Source organism: Protopterus annectens, chromosome 7.part0 (assembly GCF_019279795.1).
Source record: "Protopterus annectens isolate FY-2018-M chromosome 7.part0, PAN1.0, whole genome shotgun sequence".
Taxonomy (NCBI): Eukaryota; Metazoa; Chordata; order Ceratodontiformes; family Protopteridae; genus Protopterus; species Protopterus annectens.
Window position 1 is genome coordinate 1,116,315,942 of NC_056739.1, and position 18,827 is coordinate 1,116,334,768.

General features: G+C 36.8%; 1 protein-coding gene across 1 annotated transcript in view; it reads right to left on the minus strand.

Moving 5' to 3' along the window:
* Nucleotides 1-18,827, minus strand: part of LOC122806893 (A disintegrin and metalloproteinase with thrombospondin motifs 7-like) — a 2,879,604-nt gene that overhangs the window by 1,669,440 nt on the left and 1,191,337 nt on the right. The window contains exon 10 of the mRNA XM_044077696.1: nt 67-159. Coding sequence (XP_043933631.1) covers nt 67-159 — 93 coding nt within the window. The remainder of the gene's footprint in view (nt 1-66; nt 160-18,827) is intronic.

The following is an 18,827-nucleotide window of genomic DNA, read 5'->3' on the forward strand; positions in this document are numbered from 1 at the left end:
AACTTCCCTTCATCACCACAGTACAGTGGTAACAGTACTAATCTCTCTCTGTGGAATGCCGATTACCTTGTTTTCACCACAGGTTGTGCCATCTACGGCAGCATCCAGCTTGGAATGGCATGTATTTCCCACAGTGCACCACAATGTATTGCAGACATCCTGTAAAAAAGAAAGTTGCACAGTCAGTCATATTTCTATATTTTATTCATTCATTCATTAATGCTTATTGACCAGGTGAATGAGAAAGATCATTTAATCACAAAGTAAAACCGGATATAATCACATTTACAGTGAATAAAGCAAGAATCAAAGGCAAATACATTTAAAGACAGAGTGAATAAATCAAGACATGGAGTAAAAGATGACATATGATCATCATAAAAACATAAATAAGTAATGCAATGCAGCAAACACACAGGAATAAAATAATCTGCAAAAATAAAAAAAGTCTGAAAACTATGTCCAGCAACATTTATTACACAAATAAGCTTTCACACACTTTTGTGCTCTTTCGCAAGTCTTTTTAATTAATATTGGCAATGGGTTTGCAATTATTTGGATTGTAAACTCCGGAGAGTGAACTAAGTCTGTAGTTAAGGAGAGGTTGAAGATAAAAGTTAGAGGTTTCCAGAGAGACAAGATATGAAAATGTGATTTAGGTAGACAGTCTAGACTGTCTAGGAATTGTTTAATGGTTTTGCAGAAAACAGATTTGAAGCAAAGTGTGGTTTGTTAAGCAGATTGTGAAGCAGATCATCAGTGGTGGGGGTTGGGTATCACTGAAAGAAGAAAATGTAGAGTGAAGGAGGTACACAGGTAATGATGGAGTTGGTTAAGGTGCTGAATGTGGAGCAGAGATGTAGAAATGTTGAAATCACCCAGAATAATTAATCTGTGTTGTTTTGAGTTATAACTATGTCTGGCAATGTGTTTTGAATAACTGCAAAATTTGGGAGGGGGCAGGAACAAGAAGGATTTCTGTAATACTACTAAGAGTAATTTGAAGAGACCACTGGGGGCCTTATCAATAAACATATTACTTTTGGCTAATAGACTGGGGGAATTTTGATTTTTTTTTTAATTAGGACTAATCTACCACCTACCTAATGTGTTTTTCCAAGTGGTGTAAGCAAATGTATCTACACATTTATTTATTTATTTATTTATTTATAGCTTGTTTGCCAGGATAGAAGATCAGTCCACGAATAGCCCGTTTTCAATGGAGTCCTGGAGAGAAAAGCTCCAGAAAATTACAAATTACAGATTTAACATAAGAGTAAGTTATTAGAGAAATGTTGTTGTTGTTGTTGCTGTTTGTATTTCGGCTTTTCCCGGTTAGGGGTTGCCACAGCGGAACTCCAGTCCGCTAATGATTGGCAGTAGATTTTCATGAACGCCGAGGTGCCAGCTCGACGTTCAACCTTCAACGAAGGCACACCCATTTACGCATGTCTTTCGAATGCCCACCCAACCACGGGGAGGACATGCAGACTCCACACAGGAAGCACTCCCCGCACTCCAGCCGAGAATCGAACGGAAGAACCTCTTGCTGTGAGGCAACAACGCTACCGCTGCACCACCGCGGATGTCTTAAGTTATTAGAGAAAGGTAATGTGCACAAATGAAGCAACATTAAACAAATAGAAAAACACATATTAGTACAATGCAATAAGTGTAATATTTACAAACAGTCAAAGTGTTTAACAGTTTAACATATTAGCACAATGCAATAACAGAAACAGTCTAAATTTTTTAACAGTTATGCTAATTCATGCAGTTAATTTCTAGGCTACTGAATTGTACCATTCTAGGAGTTATGCTAATTCCTAGAGTTTATTAGGGGTACAAAACAATGGGAGGCTATTGTGAATTATAGCTTATAGAGAGTAGCTATAGTCTAGGAAGATTATGTAAGGTGGGAGCAAGAGCATTCCCATAGTGAAGTTAGGTGTGTGTGAAGTATGGTTTTGAATGAAGAGAGGCTGCTGGTGGTGCGGATGAGAGGTGGGAGGAAATTCCAATGGCGTGCTAGAGAGAAAGACATTAGATGTTTGCCTGGTGGACAGGCAGGTTTATGCAGTCCAATTAGAGTTTGGGAATTAGATCTCAAAAGTCTATTTGGTTAGTGCATTTTAAAGGTGGTGGCAAGAGAGGGACAGAGATAGGGGGTCTATGGCCAGTTGCAAATTTTGTTATTTTATTATAGCAAGTGGAGACTTTAGTCTTGAGGGAGGATTGCAGGTTAGTAAGGATAGAGGCACCGTATAGGAGGGATGGGATAAGGTAAATGTTGGTGAGGGTGAGCCTAGTGGAGGGGGAGATGTAATGGTTGTGGTGGTAAAGCATGCCTATTTTTTGTGTGTTTTTTTGATATTTACTTGTAGATGGTTATCAAACTTTAGCTGGTCATCGATCAGGACTCCTAGTAGTTTAGCATTAGAGACTATTTTGAGAGGAGTATTATTTTGACTGTTGACTGAGAATGAGGTTTTATCTAGGTTGGTGGTTTTGGAAGCCATAAATATCATGAGTTTAGTTTTAGTAGCACTGAGTGCTAGATGGTTGTCCATCATCCATTGCTCAGTGGAAGAGAAGGCATCCTGGGTTAATTTAACTAGGGTGGGTATAGAAGAGGCAGAGCAGATTATTGTTGAATCGTCGGCATATTGGACGGTTTGGTAGAAATTGTTTATGAATATACTGAATAGAAGGGGGCCTAAAATTAAACCCTGGGGGACACCTGTGGAAGTATTGAGAAAAGGGGAGATGGATATTTTTCCATCTAACTGCTTGTTGCCTGTTTGAGAGGTAACTGGTAAACCAGTTAATAGAGTGAGATAGATTTAGTTTGGAGAGTTTAGTGAAAAGAAGGTTATGAGAGATTGTGTCGAATGCCTTAGAGAGGTCAAGGAGGAGAGTGGACACGATGTGGCCAGTGTCACAGGCCTTATTAACTGTTTCTAGGAAGGAAAGGAGAGCTGTGGTAGTACTGTGGCTAGGTCTGAAACCTTGTTGAGTAGGGGTTAGAAGCTGGTTGTTTATGAGGTAAGGTAGAAGTTGTAGATGGATGCATTTTTCTAGAAGTTTAGAAATAGGGGATAAGACAGTGATGGGTCGAAAGTTTGTGATACTATTATTACCACCTTTATGAAGTAGAATAATAAAGGCCTTTTTCCAGAGCTGGGGAACTTGACATTCAGCAATAGATTGATTTATAGGAATGCAGATGGGAAGAGCTATCCCTTCTGCGTCAACTTTTAAGAAATATATATATTTAGGGTCTACTTTATTTACGTGAAAGCATAAAGCCGCGAATACATATGGATCGAATCATATGCATCGAAAGTGCAAGCTGTCAAAAACTGTAAACGGAAATCTCTGTAGGTGGAGATTTCCATTTACTTCAATATAGTGCGATCTCGGAGTTGGTATATTTAAGTAGCAGGGGGTGTGGGGGGAGCAGGGGGCTTGCCCCATCTACATCTTTTTTTTAAATTTTTTTTCTGTGTATTTTTTTTTCTTTATTAACTTTCGAACGTTTAAGAGTTCGATGCATATGTGTCGATCTTTATGCATTCGAACTTTTGAATATTCGATTTAATAAAGTAGACCCATATATTTAGCTATATAGATATAGATAGATATAGATAAATATAGATAGTATCCTTGATTGGATACTTATTAACAGCCACCCCCAAAAGTACAAGTCAGGTACATTACCCGATGATCTAAGTATTCACTGCCTTACCTATATTAGGCTCAAAGCTGACATTCCCAACCCGCCCACCTACAAAACTATAAGAAACATCAGGAACTTTAACCTTGACAACTTCCAAAATGAACTCAAAGCATGTAACTGGAATGTCTTGAAATTACTCCCACTACAAGAAGCAGTTCAGTACTTCAATACCAGACTTCTGGCTATCCTTAACCACCATGCTCCTGGCTATCTAAAGAAACAAAAAACAAAATTAAATTAAGAAACAACTCCTGGGCCAGGTGGCATGTTAGCAAAGCCCCTATGGACCAAGTAAGATACCGGCAGCTAAGGAATCAGACCAAAAAATTTGTCATTCTAGACAAAAAAAATCACTACACCCTCCTACAACAAAAACATCAGCTAAAACCTCAAAAGTTCTGGGCTGGTATTAACAGTCTTCTCCACCCAGGCCGTTCCGCCACTCCTACCCCATCAGCTGCCCTTGATAAATCCCCTGTAGAAATTGCAAACAGCTTCAACTCCTTCTTTACTGAAACTATCCAGTCTGTAGCTACCCATCTCACTCCATTGGACACAAACACCAGCTCTGGCACATCTAGCCCTGATCCACCCTCAAAAAAAGCTAGCAAGTATGACTAGTGCACAGCATAACCAACCATGACAAAACAAAATAAACAGCCAGCACTCAGAGGCAACCAATATGTTTTATTCCTTCCCTTCATCTAGCCGTGATCCACCCAGCACCCAACCCACCTTTACATTTCAAACTGTACCTACCAACCTGATCCGGACCTTACTCAGAAAGCTAAAACCTACAACACTAGCTGTCGACCACCTCCCAGCTAAATATCTTCAAAAAGCAACTAATGCCATAGCACTTCCCATTTCTTTTCTGATCAACAGATCCATCTCAGAAGGATCCATCCCAGCAATATGGAAAATATCGCGTTATACCTCTCCATAAAGGAGGAAGTTCCACTGAATTATCTAACTTTAGACCTATAGCCATTCTTTCACCACTAGCTAAAATCATGGAAAGATGCATACACACACAAATCATGACTTTCTTATTTAAAACGGAAAGCTCGCCGACTCTCAGCATGGTTTTAAGTCATTCTACAGTACCATCACGGCTCTTCTATCTTTCTCTAATGTCATCAGTCTTCATCGTAACAACAACAAACTATCTTCAACACTCTTCCTAGATCTTTCAAAAGATTTTGATATGGTCAACCATCAGCTACTGCTCAATACCCTACAAACCATCGGTTTAGACCAACACGCAATACAACGGTTTCACTCCTACCTAACAGTAGACAGCAAGCTGTCATCCCAACTTCCTCTAACCCTAGGTGTCCCACAAGGGTCCATACTAGGTCCCCTTCTTTTCTCTATATTTATCAATGATCTGCCCACCACCACCCCAGGAGCCACGTGCATCCAACATACAGATGACTCAACGCTAATATGCTCCACCTCCTCTCCTGCACAACTTCTAACCTTCACCCAGACCACTTTCAGCACAGTAGAAACATGGCTAGCTAATCACCACCTGCTTTTAAATCCTAACAAAACCAAGCTACTTTTCTCCCCTAACCGTAGAATTTCTCCTCCTTCCTTCAACATAAAATCTAGCAATGACACCATTATTTCCCTGATGACCATACAGAGCTTCTAGGCGTAATAATAGACAACAACCTTAAATTTGATAAACATGTAAATCACACTAGTAAGTCTGTCAACAAAAAACTTGGCTCCCTGTACAGAGCCAAACCTTTCCTCACCCCCCCCCCCCCTAGCTAGGGTAGCTATTGCAAGATCACACCTCCTCTCTACCTTTATGTAAGCCTCCCCTGTACTCACCAACCTATCCAAAACTGATCTCAACAAATTATCAGGATGTTACAATCATATAGCCAGATTTGTTACTTGCATGGCTTTTAGGAACCACCATTGCCAGAACCTCAAAGCACTGGGATGGTTAGAGTATCCTACCCTTCTACAGTTCAGCCAGCTTACAGTAGCACATAAAAATACTCCATCAACCTGATAACATCCCTGCACTCAAAAATATTCTCACCCCTCATAGTGCCCCCAGGCCATTACACTCAGCTGATAAACTAATGATACTGACCCAACAATCCAACAACTCTGCAGGCGATGCTATATTTGCCAACTCAACCGGTAAAATCTGGAATCTACTCCCTACTACCGTTACCAAGGAAACCCCACTACCTCTATTTAAAAGAGAACTCAAAAACTACCTCACATCTCATTGGCTGTGCTCTTGTTCTAAACCTGACTAACAACTTCACTAATACATATCTTGCTACCCAACCTACTGTTTCACCAAGTATCTATGCCTCATAACATTTGAATGTCTAAGCATTGTGAATTATGAAATCATGGAGATTGGGTTAGTTGTATGAAATGGGAGTGGGTGATTTGCACTGAGCGGTTGGGTGAAATAGGTTATGTAAGATATGGTAATACGTAATAGTATTTGAGTTAGAAGTGAAGGAGGTTTGGTAGACATGATGACTAGTCAGGATATAATGCGGAGTGAGTCTAGTTTAACTATGTCTTTTAGTACATGTGGTACATTTGGCAGGCCTCAAGAATTCATGCCTTCTAACAACAGGTCTAGACTAGTTAGTTTATTTATAGTCATAGCAGAAATATTACCTAAACTGCTTAAAATCAATAGGAGTAAAAATGCTCTACTTAATCATTTTTGGTGTGAATATGTCTGATTAGTTTCAATCTGTTTTGAACAATACACCAAAAAGCTCACCAGGATCTCAGTAGCTCGAGCGAGCAATGTCAGGAGCTAACTACACCGGTTGTGTAGAAAAATGACAATAGTAAGCGAGATGCAGTGAGTGAACCAAACAGGTGTTCACCTCCCACCAAGTTGTTGATAATGATCCACTCTAAGTTCTCTTTTTGAAAACCACAGGTATTCACCTCCAACCAGTTGTAATAATCCACTCTTAGTTCTTATATAAAACAGGTTTATTGATTCAACAAAGGCACAGTTGACTCAGTTAGCACAGTTGAACACACAGGTTAAGCGCTTTCATCCCCAACAGGTAGACTTCTTCAGAAGAGTCTGCCTGTTGAGAATAACCTGTTGTTCAACTGTGTTAACTGAGTCAACTGTGCCTTTTGGGAATCGCAATAAACCTGTTTTATAAGAACGAAGAGTGGTATTTACAACTGGTTGAGGTGAATACCTGTGGTTTTTCAAAAGAGAACTTAAGTGGATCATTATCAACATAATGGGAGGTGAACTGTTAATTTCACTCACTGCATCTCGCTTACTATTGTCATTTTTCTAACAACCGTGTAGTTAGCTCCTGACATTGCTCGCCGAGCTACTGAAATAAGTGAGCTTTTTGTTTTAAAAATGTTTTTATCTTTTTTATCTTATTCTTGAGTTGTTTTGAACAATACATTTATAGCTGAGGATTTATCACACATTTCTAGATATGGAAAGACAATACTCCTTCAGATTTACTAGGAAAGTGAGCTTAAGTGATCATACATACTTAATTGGACCATATGAGTAAGATTAATTTGAAGGAAAGATTAACATAGCTGTTTCAGCTAAATATACAAATAAAGCTATAAATGATGTTCTAATTACTATTTCATGAAGTTGTATAATGACAGATAAAGTCTGTCTGTGGATTAAAAATCTGTTCACTCACATTTAATAACTCATGTTTAAGCTGCTGCATATCTGAATAGGGTATCTGTAACTAAGTGTTATCTCTAACGCATAGAAATGAAAAGACAAAAATATGTTTAGGTAGAATATATTTTGCTCCTGCAACTTGGGCATTGTTTAAATTTAGTGTACAACATGACAGTCAACTATTTCCCAGCAAATTCTACACGTTGAGCGATGATTTTGTTTGTTTTGTGAAAGTTACTTATATATAATTAGTACAACAATAGTTCTTATAGTACAAGGAGACATACTTTATTAAAAAAGCACAGGACTCTTACTGCAGTGGTTCTCTTGATAGCTAAAGAGCAAAGCTTAAACTAGAAACCCCTGTTTTGTAAACACTGCATAATGTATTCTACTTGAGATACATAAACCCAAATTTATAGTTTTCAAACTGATAACAAAGGGACTTTAATGATTTAATTATTTTTGCAAGCATCTGAATTTTCTTCAAATTTGTGAAAATATGTTAGGGTAATTATTTCTTGAATGCCTTTTTAGTAACTATACTTCCATTTAAAAGTTGATTTTTATAATTTGCTAAATTTAATTAAATTTATGTTATGCATACTTCTCATCTTTATAAATCAATACTGTCTTAGTTTAATTAAAATACGAAAACATATTTTACATGTCCATGACATGACCATTTTGTTATCACTGTTTAACAAAACTATATTCATAAGATGCAGATTCTTTAATCATCTTATCTGAAATCAAAATTAAGTGCAATCAAACTGCCAGTGTTGGTTATCAATTTCTTATACTATAAAATTTAAGAAATACTACATCAACCTAATAATTTAACCACATAAAGTATTCTATAAAATCATGAAACAAATCTACTTGGTCTAGGTGATATATGTTTTAAATTTGCTAATAATTAAACTGATTAATGATTGCTAATAAATAAAACAATTAAAAATAATCAAAATGAAGTTCTTCAACAGCCAGGTAAGCTAAGAATTATTTGATTTGCATTTTGTTTTGGCAGACTGTTTTTTGATAGAATGTTGTTTGGCAGAACCAGCTGAGTTTTATTATATGTATAAAAACTTAAAAAAGTTTTAGCACTATATTCATGGAATAATACTTTCTTTGTGGAATAAATGATGTATGTATGTATGTATATCAGAACATTTAATTTTGGAACTGCATTCTTAGGTTTGTTGAATTTCAATTTTAATGTCTATTTTCTATCTCTTAAAAATGTAAGGAGTTTGACATTTTATAAAAATACAAGTACCTATTTATACCTTATACTTCCTTCCTTTCCTTTCTTCAGTCACTTCCTTGCTTCAGTTTCTCTCCCTCTTTACTTTCTTTTGAAATATGCCATAACCCCGGCCAGTATTTATAGTCATTTGGGCAAATATGGGTGGGGTATCCCTGATGTTTATAAATGAGCAAAGCAAAGACGAGATTCATAATGGCTATCTATGCTAATGCAAAATGTCTTAAGTATAATGGGATGTAAATAAGACATTTTGTAAAGTGGTGTATGCTAATGAGGTGTTCTTCCAATTCATAGTTCATTATACTCATGGTATACACATCCCTTGTTAAATGTGGTGCTTCACTTTTCATATCTGAGTTGCAATCCTTGAACTTGTCCCCAGCCATGCCTTCAGTAGTCTGTCCAAGTATGTGGAAACACTCCACTGACACACGAGTTATTTCCCCCAGCTACCCCTTTAGTAGCTTGTCAAAGTATAATCAAGCACTACACTGACACAAAATAAATTATTTTGCCCAGCAATCACTTCAGCAGTTTGTCCAAGTACGCACAAGCACCAAAACAAAACATTTCCTCACCAATCCATTCAGCAGTGTGTCCAGGAACCAAAATGAAACATTTCCTCAACAATCCTTTAAGTAGTATGCCCAAGTATGCACAAGCACCAAAATGAAACATATTCTCACTGATCATTTCAGCAGTTTAAGTATTTCAAGTACCAAAATGAAACATTTCCCCAGCAATCCCTTTAGCAGTATGTCCAAGTGTGTATAAGCACCAAAAGATAACACTTCCCCATGGATCCTTTCAGCAGTGTGTCCTAGTTAGCACAAGCACCAAAATGAAACATTTCCTCACCAAGTGGTACAACACTTTGTCCAAGTACGCACAAGCACAAAAATGAAACATTTCCTCACCAATCCATTCTGCAGTATGTCCAGGCACCAAAATGAAACATTTCCTCACCAAACCCTTAAGTAGTATGCCCAAGAATGTCCAAACACCAAATGAAACATTTCACTAACTGATCCCTTCGGTGTCTGCCCATATATGCACAAGGACTTCACTGACTCCAAATGAAAGATTCCCCAATGTCCTCTTCAGTAGTCTGTCCATGTATACATCAGCACATCCCTGACAACAAATTAAATGCTTTACCTTTGCAACTCCATATTCTTCTGTTAAATTGCAGTTTATTGACATATGAGCGGGGCTATTTACATGTTTGGTATGCAAATGAGCTCATTATGGATTCATCTCTATGATTCTACTGATGGACAAATGTGTAATGCCCCTTATGTGTGTATCAGCTGCCTTCTATCACTTACACCTTAAGCATATTATCCTTTTGCGATAGAAAGGCATGTTTATAAAAAGTACTCATTCTTAAAGTCCATGATTTGCTTAAACACATAGAGCTGCTCTTCATGGAGTTCCACTCCGAAAATGCGAAGCCTTGGACTAAGAATATTGGTCCATGTTTTATTCTCTAATTTCATATTGCAATTTTTGTTTATATTATACTAGCTTATGTTTAATTCCTTGATAAACTGGCTAAAGTTTCTCAAAATATTAAATCATTGTCATATAAACTGTATCACTTCTTAATTAATGTTTTCACATTATGTCTTATTTTGTATAATTATTTACACTGCAGATGTTTTTGTATTATTTTTGTAGATTGTAAAATTATTGTTCTTAAAATGTTTGTGTAACACTTTGGAGCTTTTCTCCTGGGCCTCTGCTGAAAATGGGCACTACCCAGTTAGGCTTAGCCGGTAATCAAATGTCAATAAGTAAAATAAATAAATCCCTTTTATGACTGAATTGTTCCTGATCTTGTTTCTTTATTTTCATCTCGTGACTCTTCCCCCTCAGACTACTCTGTTTGTCATTACATTAATATTATGACAGAAATTAGTACGTTTTTCATTCCACCTTACTTGAATTTTTTTATATTTCTACTATAATTTTTTATTTTACTAGTAAGTGTTATGGATATGGTTATGTTGTGCAATAAAACAGGAGGTTTAATTTCAGAAGATTTGTTTTCTGTCTTAGCTCTTAAATAGTATAAATACAATATGTTTTATTTCAGTTAATACCTGAGTCTACAAATCTGGGACACTTGCTGGTGAAAGTTGAAGGCTATGTTACAAGGTCCACTTCCAAGTTCAGGGAATCTGTTTGTTCAGTTGCATAGATCTAGTTTCTCATTATTTATGTGCCATGTAATCACTGTACTTCCCACATTATTTATGTGCCTTTTAATCATTGTACTTCACACATTATTTATGTGCCATGTAATCAGTGTACTTCCCACATTATTTATGTGCCTTTTAATCATTGTACTTCACACATTATTTATGTGCCTTTTAATCACTGTACTTCCCACATTATTTATGTGCCTTTTAATCATTGTACTTCACACATTATTTATGTGCCATGTAATCAGTGTACTTCCCACATTATTTATGTGCCTGTTAATCATTGTACTTCACACATTATTTATGTGCCTTTTAATCATTGTACTTCACACATTATTTATGTGCCATGTAATCACTGTACTTCCCACATTATTTATGTGCCTTTTAATCATTGTACTTCACACATTATTTATGTGCCATGTAATCAGTGTTCTTACCACATTATTTATGTGCCTTTTAATCATTGTACTTCACACATTATTTATGTGCCTTTTAATCATTGTACTTCACATTATTTATGTGCCATGTAATCACTGTACTTCCCACATTATTTATGTGCCTTTTAATCATTGTACTTCACACATTATTTATGTGCCATGTAATCAGTGTACTTCCTACATTATTTATGTGCCTTTTAATCATTGTACTTCACACATTATTTATGTGCCTTTTAATCATTGTACTTCACACATTATTTATGTGCCATGTAATCAGTGTACTTCCCACATTAATGTGCCTTTTAATCATTGTACTTCACACATTATTTATGTGCCATGTAATCATTGCTCTTCCCACATTATTTATGCTCCATGTAATCATTGTACTTCCCACATTATTTATGTGCCTTTTAATCATTGTACTTCACACATTATGTGCCATGTAATCAGTGTACTTCCCACATTATTTATGTGCCATGTAACCATTGTACTTCCCACATTTATGTGTCATGTAATCATTGTACTTCCCACATATTTTATGTGCCATTCAATCATTGTACTTCCTACATTATTTATGTGCCATGTAGTCATGCATAGATCTAGTTCTCATTATTTATGTGCCACGTAATCATTGTTCTTCCTACAATGATTTGAAAACGACACATTTGAAAAGTGTCCTGATATGCTATCAAAACCCCATTCAGGTTGATATGAAGTGACTTTTCTTGTTGAAAGCAGATTGTTGAAGTGGGCTCCCTGTGCATAATTCAAAGAATCTAGTGTTTGATATTGGGCAGGGGAAGTAATGTCATCGTAATGGACAGGTATTAGAGATTTCTGAATTGCCTCTATGTCTTTCTCATTTGTAATTCTGCATGAGGTACTAGGTAACTACAGAAAGACAAGTACCCAAACACTTTCAGAAATTATCTTGATGTGATGACATTGCTGACAGAACTGTGGTATGATCTTCAGAATCTTTGTTTGTGGTCAATTTTTGCAAATGTACGACTGCTCCTTGACATGTTACTGGCATTGAAGGGGTCATAAAGGACATCTTGTAATTTACTGTTATTCCAAGAGAATGTAGTAGTATAACTGTCTAATTTATGTTCTCTGTTAACAATTTTCCTGTATTTGCCCTGCCAAGCAATGATCCAAATTAGGGAACATTACTTAGAGGCCATGAATATTCCATGAACACAAAACTGAAAGTGATGATAAGGTACATGGAATCTAGAGGGCATTCTTTGAGGTGGTCTCACTAGTGTGCAATGATAAGCATCCTCCAGATATAGTGTCCCCATTAAAGAGTCTTCTTCAATCAGTATTCAGTCCCCATTTTCAATGGCTGTGTCTCTGAATATATTCGTATTTGTGATCTTGCCATGTCTAGAACAAAAATACTCTGGAGTAAAATCTTTGACCTCTCTAACTGTAGACAGAGTTGTAGCAAGACCATGGTGAAAGGGGCAGCTGTCCTAGACACAATTAGTTAGAGGGCACAACTGGTGCTTTACTAGAAAAGCAAGCTTGGCCTTTGGTGGTAAAAGAAAGCATTTCAACAGCCACAGTCCTGAAACTGGCTGCTTAAATAACAAGGGCACTCAGTGTGTATATTTTATAACCTGTAGTGAGAAGCAATGAAATGTAATTGCCTTGTTCCAGTTTCCATATGAAACTAAAAATTGGTAAATTTAGTGTGAGGGTGCTTATAGGATAAGCTGCACTTGTGATGCTTAAGAAAATTCTACAATATAAGGCTTGTGTATAGGTTGTAAACCCATAAGCTAATTTGTTTGCTGTATATATGTTGTTTTTGAAGACATGAAACTATGTGGGCCAAATTATTAAGTTCCCTATCAGCTAAGGTGCAGAAAGGGTATACATCATGCCATATTTATTTGGCAGTTGATATATATATATATATATATATATATATATATATATATATATATATATATATATATATATATATATATATTTTTTTTTTTTTAATGATAAAGCTGAAACTAGAGAGCAATGCTACTCTATTTACATGTTAATAAAGTTACTTTAAAAGAATTTACTTAAAATAAGCATTATATAAATTCTGTCTGTATAGATTTATTATTTATTTTTATTTTACATTCGTTTACCTGGAAAGTCAGACTGGACACATCCTTTTTCAGTGGAGGCCCAGGGAGAAAAGCTCCAATTTAACAGATAATACACACGTGGAATAATATGTACACAGATAATAAAAATGGGAATCACAATGTAACATAAAGAGATTCTAAGTATACATTTCTAAAAAATATTTGGGAATGCCCTAGTATTATGTTTTTAAGACTGTTAGTATATAATTCTGTAAGAATACAATTCTGTGAAGACATCTGAGAATGTATTAGCAGTATATTATAAAACAGTTTGCAGAATATACAATAAATAAGTCAACTGGGATGGAAGAAAAACGTCATGATTTTATCTCAGTGTAGAAATACAGTACATATGCGTTCTTATTGTTTAAGTTAACTGTAGCTTTGTATGATGTCATAAGAGTGAATAAAAATAGGAATGTGACAAGAGAATTTACCTACAGGAAGTGATGATGCCTAGCTACTTTATCAGCCAGGGGTAGAGCATGGACATATCCATTTACTAACCAGATGTTTTTTAGTGAAGGTTTAAATAATGTATGGGATGATAGGGAGGTGAGAGTGTTTGGTAGGGCATTCCAGAGTTTATCTATGCAGTTAGAAAAGAGGGAATCCCCAGCCGGATTTTTAGTTGTATTAGTTTAAATAAGGTTTCTTCTTGAGGAGCGAAGAGGTCTGGCAGAGGTATAGGATTGCAGAAGTGTTTGTAAAGCAGGTATTTTTCAGGGTCAGATTGGATTTTGTGGGCCATTAATAGTTGTGTGCAGTTTAAGAGAGGTGGGAATTCCAACCAGTTAAGTTGCCTGAGTGCTAGGCACTGATGAGACCTAGCAGGTGAGTTTGTGGCAAACCTTGCTATTTTATTGTAGCAGACTTCACATTTTTGAAATTCAGCTTTTCTAAGGTTAGTGACAATGAGTGCCGCATGTAATAAGGTGGAAAGAAGATGGGTTTGGGCTATGGCAATTCTGGTGTTTATTGTAAAAAAGTGTTTGTTTCTGTGTAGTGTGCCAAGTTTTTTGTGTACTTTTTTCATTGTCTGAGGTATGTGAATGTCAAATCTAAGTTTATTGTCAATTTATATGCCTAGTAATTTAGTGTGTTGTGAGGGGGCTATGCAGGTGTTATTGTGTGAGGTAATTTGGAAAGTGCAAGGAGAGGGAGGGGTTTTGTTACAGGAGAATACTAATAGTTTGTTTTTTTAGGGTTTAAGATTAATTTAGCGTTTGTTTGCCAGGACTCAACTTCTTGAAATGCTTTCTGGGTGAGAGTTTCTAATTCAGCTGGGGATGGTGCAGAACAGATCACAGTAGAAACATCTGCATATTGGATGAGAGATGCATGAGTGGTGGCCAGATGGAGATGTTGGTAAATAAAGAGAATAGGAGTGGACGTAATATGGATCCTTGTGGTACACCTAGTTCAACAGGTAATAAGGGTCAAAGGGTCTTTTGCCATGAGACTGCTTGTTGTCTCCCTGTAAGATAGTCTTTGAACCATGCTGAAGAGGAGTTACTGAAGTGAAGATCTCATAGGATGTTAAGAAGATGGGAATGGGAGACCATATTGAATGCTTTAGAAACGTCCAGGAAGATGGAGGAGGTATAGAGATTACTGCTCTTGTGAAGAGTTATGGTGTTAGTAAATGATATCAGTGCAGTTGTTGTGTTATGGAAAGGCCTAAAGCCATTCTGGGTGTTGGTGAGGAGATTGTTGTTAAGCAAATAAGTAGATACTTGTTTATGAATTACTCTTTCTAGAATTTTAGAAAGTGGGGATAATATTGCTATTGGTCGGTAGTTATTTAATTCAATTGATGGATTGCCTATATGGAAGGGTATGATATAGGCTGTTTTCCAGATGGGTGGGACCTGTTGTTCAGCTATTGATCTGTTGATCAATATGGATATAGGGTATGCAATAACATCTGCTGTTAATTTTAAGTATTCTATGGGTAGACTGTCAGCTGCAGCTTTAGTTTTTTCAGGAGTTTTTTTAATGGTATCTGTGGCAACCATTTGGAGTGAGAAGGTGGAAGTGGTAGTAGGTGAGTGGAGTGAGGAATTGTTTGTTGATGGGGTTTGTTTTTTTCCTAGTTCCAGGATAGTTTCTGTAAAATATGTGTTAAATTGAGTGGCTATATTTTCTGCATTATTATTATTATTGGTATTTGGGGGAGGGGTTCTTATTTTGCCTGGGTTAAGGATGTTATTTATTGGGGACCAGAATTTTTGTGGGTTTTTGTGATATTTGTCCTGTATATTGGTGTAGTAGTTAACAGTATCTTTTTTTTTTTTTTTTTTTTTTTATTCCTAAGTTCCCAGCAAGTTTGAAATGTGAGTTGGGGTCTATTTGCTTTCCAGGAAGGCCATGCCTTGTCTCTTAGCCTGAGAAGTTTTAATGTTTCTTTTCTTCACCAAGGGGCATAGTTAGATGTAATATTTATAGTTCTGATTGAGCATCAAAAATGGAGAGAAAAGTGTTGCTGAAGTGTTTTATTGCATCATGTAGGGGTAGGGTTTTTAGGGGTCTAGAAGTTTATTGGGGTTCAGTTGTTTTTTATTTATTTGTAGCAATACAGGTTGCTTGGTTTGCATTGTTTTCTTTCTAATAAGGTAAGCGGGTGAGTGATCACTGAGGCTGTCAGGTAGACTACCTGAGAGGGGGTAGAGTGAAAGTCTGTTTGTTAGCATTCAGTCTATGTTGGATTGTCTATCAGAATTTTTGTGAATTCTAGTTGGTACCTGGATGAGTTGAGTGAACCCATGAAGGATAATATGATGTTTGGGCTCAGGAGAGTTACACTCTGCCTAGTCTATGTTACCATCCCTTATAATAAGTGTTTCTTGAGGAAGGTTATTGCTACACCAGTGTAGTAAGTTTTCCAAGGATGAGCTATTACTCCTGGTGGCATGTACAGTCCTATGATATGTATGTTTTTTGGGGGGTTGAAGAATACTCATACAGTCTATTAGGCATATTTGAAGATGGGCCTGTGAATCTGGACACTAATATGTTTTTAGTGCAGCCTGTTAAGTTTAATATTGTGGCCACATTGTTTATCTCTGAATCTAGGAACCTGATGATCTTTCTGTATATTACTTGTATTACCAGGAGGTAAAGGATTCCTTATAGGCCAGATGAAAAACTCTCCCATAAAACTTAAACCCTCCGAGAAAAAATATCTTTTGGATAAGAAGCTGACAATGATGACAAATAATTCTAAGCATCACTGTTCTGAGAAAAAGGATACCTTCATAATATAAAAGCCTCATTCACTGGATAACCCCAGAGATGAAATCTTGAATTCTTTTTGCTTTATTGAGCCTTTATATCTACCTGCAAAAGTATGAAAATTCTCTGTCTGTAGTGTGCTGGAAGTAGTGATGTAACTGTTTGCTGTTACAACGTGGTCTCCCGTACTTTAGCAAAATATTCTTTTGGAAAGTTCTTATAACTAAATGAAGGATGCTAAATTAAAACAGGACCTGAAATAGAGGTAGTTCTGGAGGTTCTAGTTTGGTTACGTAGTGCTGACATTTCACATTCATCAACCATTGTAATGCCCATTACTAATATGATCATAGCAGATACCAACAAAGGTACAAATAAAGGTGTTACTAACCTTTACATATGAAAACAGTGAGATCATCCAGGAGAATATTGTTTCCTTACTGAAATACTTCCTATTCCTTGTTTTTGGGTGCTATTTGAATAGAACTACCTCTTAAGTATTAGAACATGAACTTGGAACATTTACATTTATAAGTTATTTTGCTGCTTCATTTGAGGACTGGCTTTATTTCACTTAAACAGCTTTATTTAAATATCCCACTGGCATCAACAGCTTGGTATGCCAAGCCTCCATCTTTGGTTACAGCTATTTAGCCTGGATGCCTCGTTTCCACTAGCACAGGTTGAAGCAATCACCAGATCACCGGTCCCTCCCTGGAGGGTAGGTGAGCCATTGCTTGCTGTTCACTCCTTTCCTCCTCTGCTTGGCTCTTGTGCTGGAGTCGCTACTCAAACCTGGGTCACCTGAGTCACAGTCAACTGTTTATCCCTCTGTGCCATAACGCCAGGCAGACTGTATATTTTCCCTTCATGTTTCTTGTCAAATACATTGACATCCATTTTAAATAATAAAGAAATAAACATACACACAACTACTCTAGCAATCAAAAGGGCAACAGCCTGGCAGCCTACCTCAGTCACACTTTAACCCTTTATAAACATTTAAAAGAACATCTTCAGAGAAAATTATAATGGTCAAAAAGGGTAATCCACTATGCAGACAACATTACTCCTATGCTGATGGCTGGAAGTGTAACACTACAACTGGTGAGAAGAACTGAAATAAGCTCTCAGCAATGGCTATACATCATTTTTCATACACTGTATATACCCACAAAGGTTTCAGAAAATTTTGGTTTGAAATCAGGATAATCAGTCAAGGGGGTAAAGAGCACAGCTGATGAAAACAGACCAGGAAAGGAAGAGTATATAATGAGGGTAAACCGAAACTTTACAATCTTGATCTCACTGGTTCCTACATGGTCAAGCAAAGTTTAAATCCATAGATTGAGTAATTCTGATGCTATTCATTTTGTAGATATTCAAATTCCATCACAGTGGGATCCAAGTATGCCTTGTTTGCCAGGCATAGATTAGCTCTCAACAGTCTGTAGGAAACAGAGTATATATATATATATATATATATATATATATATATATATATATATATATCTATAAAAAACATTTTTTTTGTGAGGAACCTCTGTGGACATTCCAGTTGTTGGATGTGCCTGGTCAGGTACATATCAAAGGGGACACTGTACTCAGTGATGATCCTGATGAAGGCTGAATTCAGTGTAACAATGACTTCCTTGGATCTAGATGCCATGTCTTGTTTATAAGTTAAGCAACATAGAATTATTTCCTTACTACCCCAGACATGTTGGTCGAAAGCCAGGCTACTATATACGTACATATGTAATACTAAAAGCTCTAACTACTGGATCTACTCCTAGGGATGTGTTATCGATGAGGTAATTTCCTAAGGTGGCTCACTTCCCAAAGGGTACTATTATGCATTCCTTGGCACTTAGTTTCAAGCCATGGATTTGGCACCAGTCATTTGTCTATGTTAGTCTTTCCTGTGTATGATATTATTGTCTTGAGGGGATTTTATGACTGTTCCTAGTTTGCAGTTATCTGCAATCCTGGTCAGCCAGATGCCCTTGATACTGACCTTGACTTCCAAGAAGCAGATGCCAAAAAAGGAGCAGACCCATCACAGAGCCCTGAGGGATTACATTATTGACCAGCCTCTTTGTGGAGGTGGTCTCCCC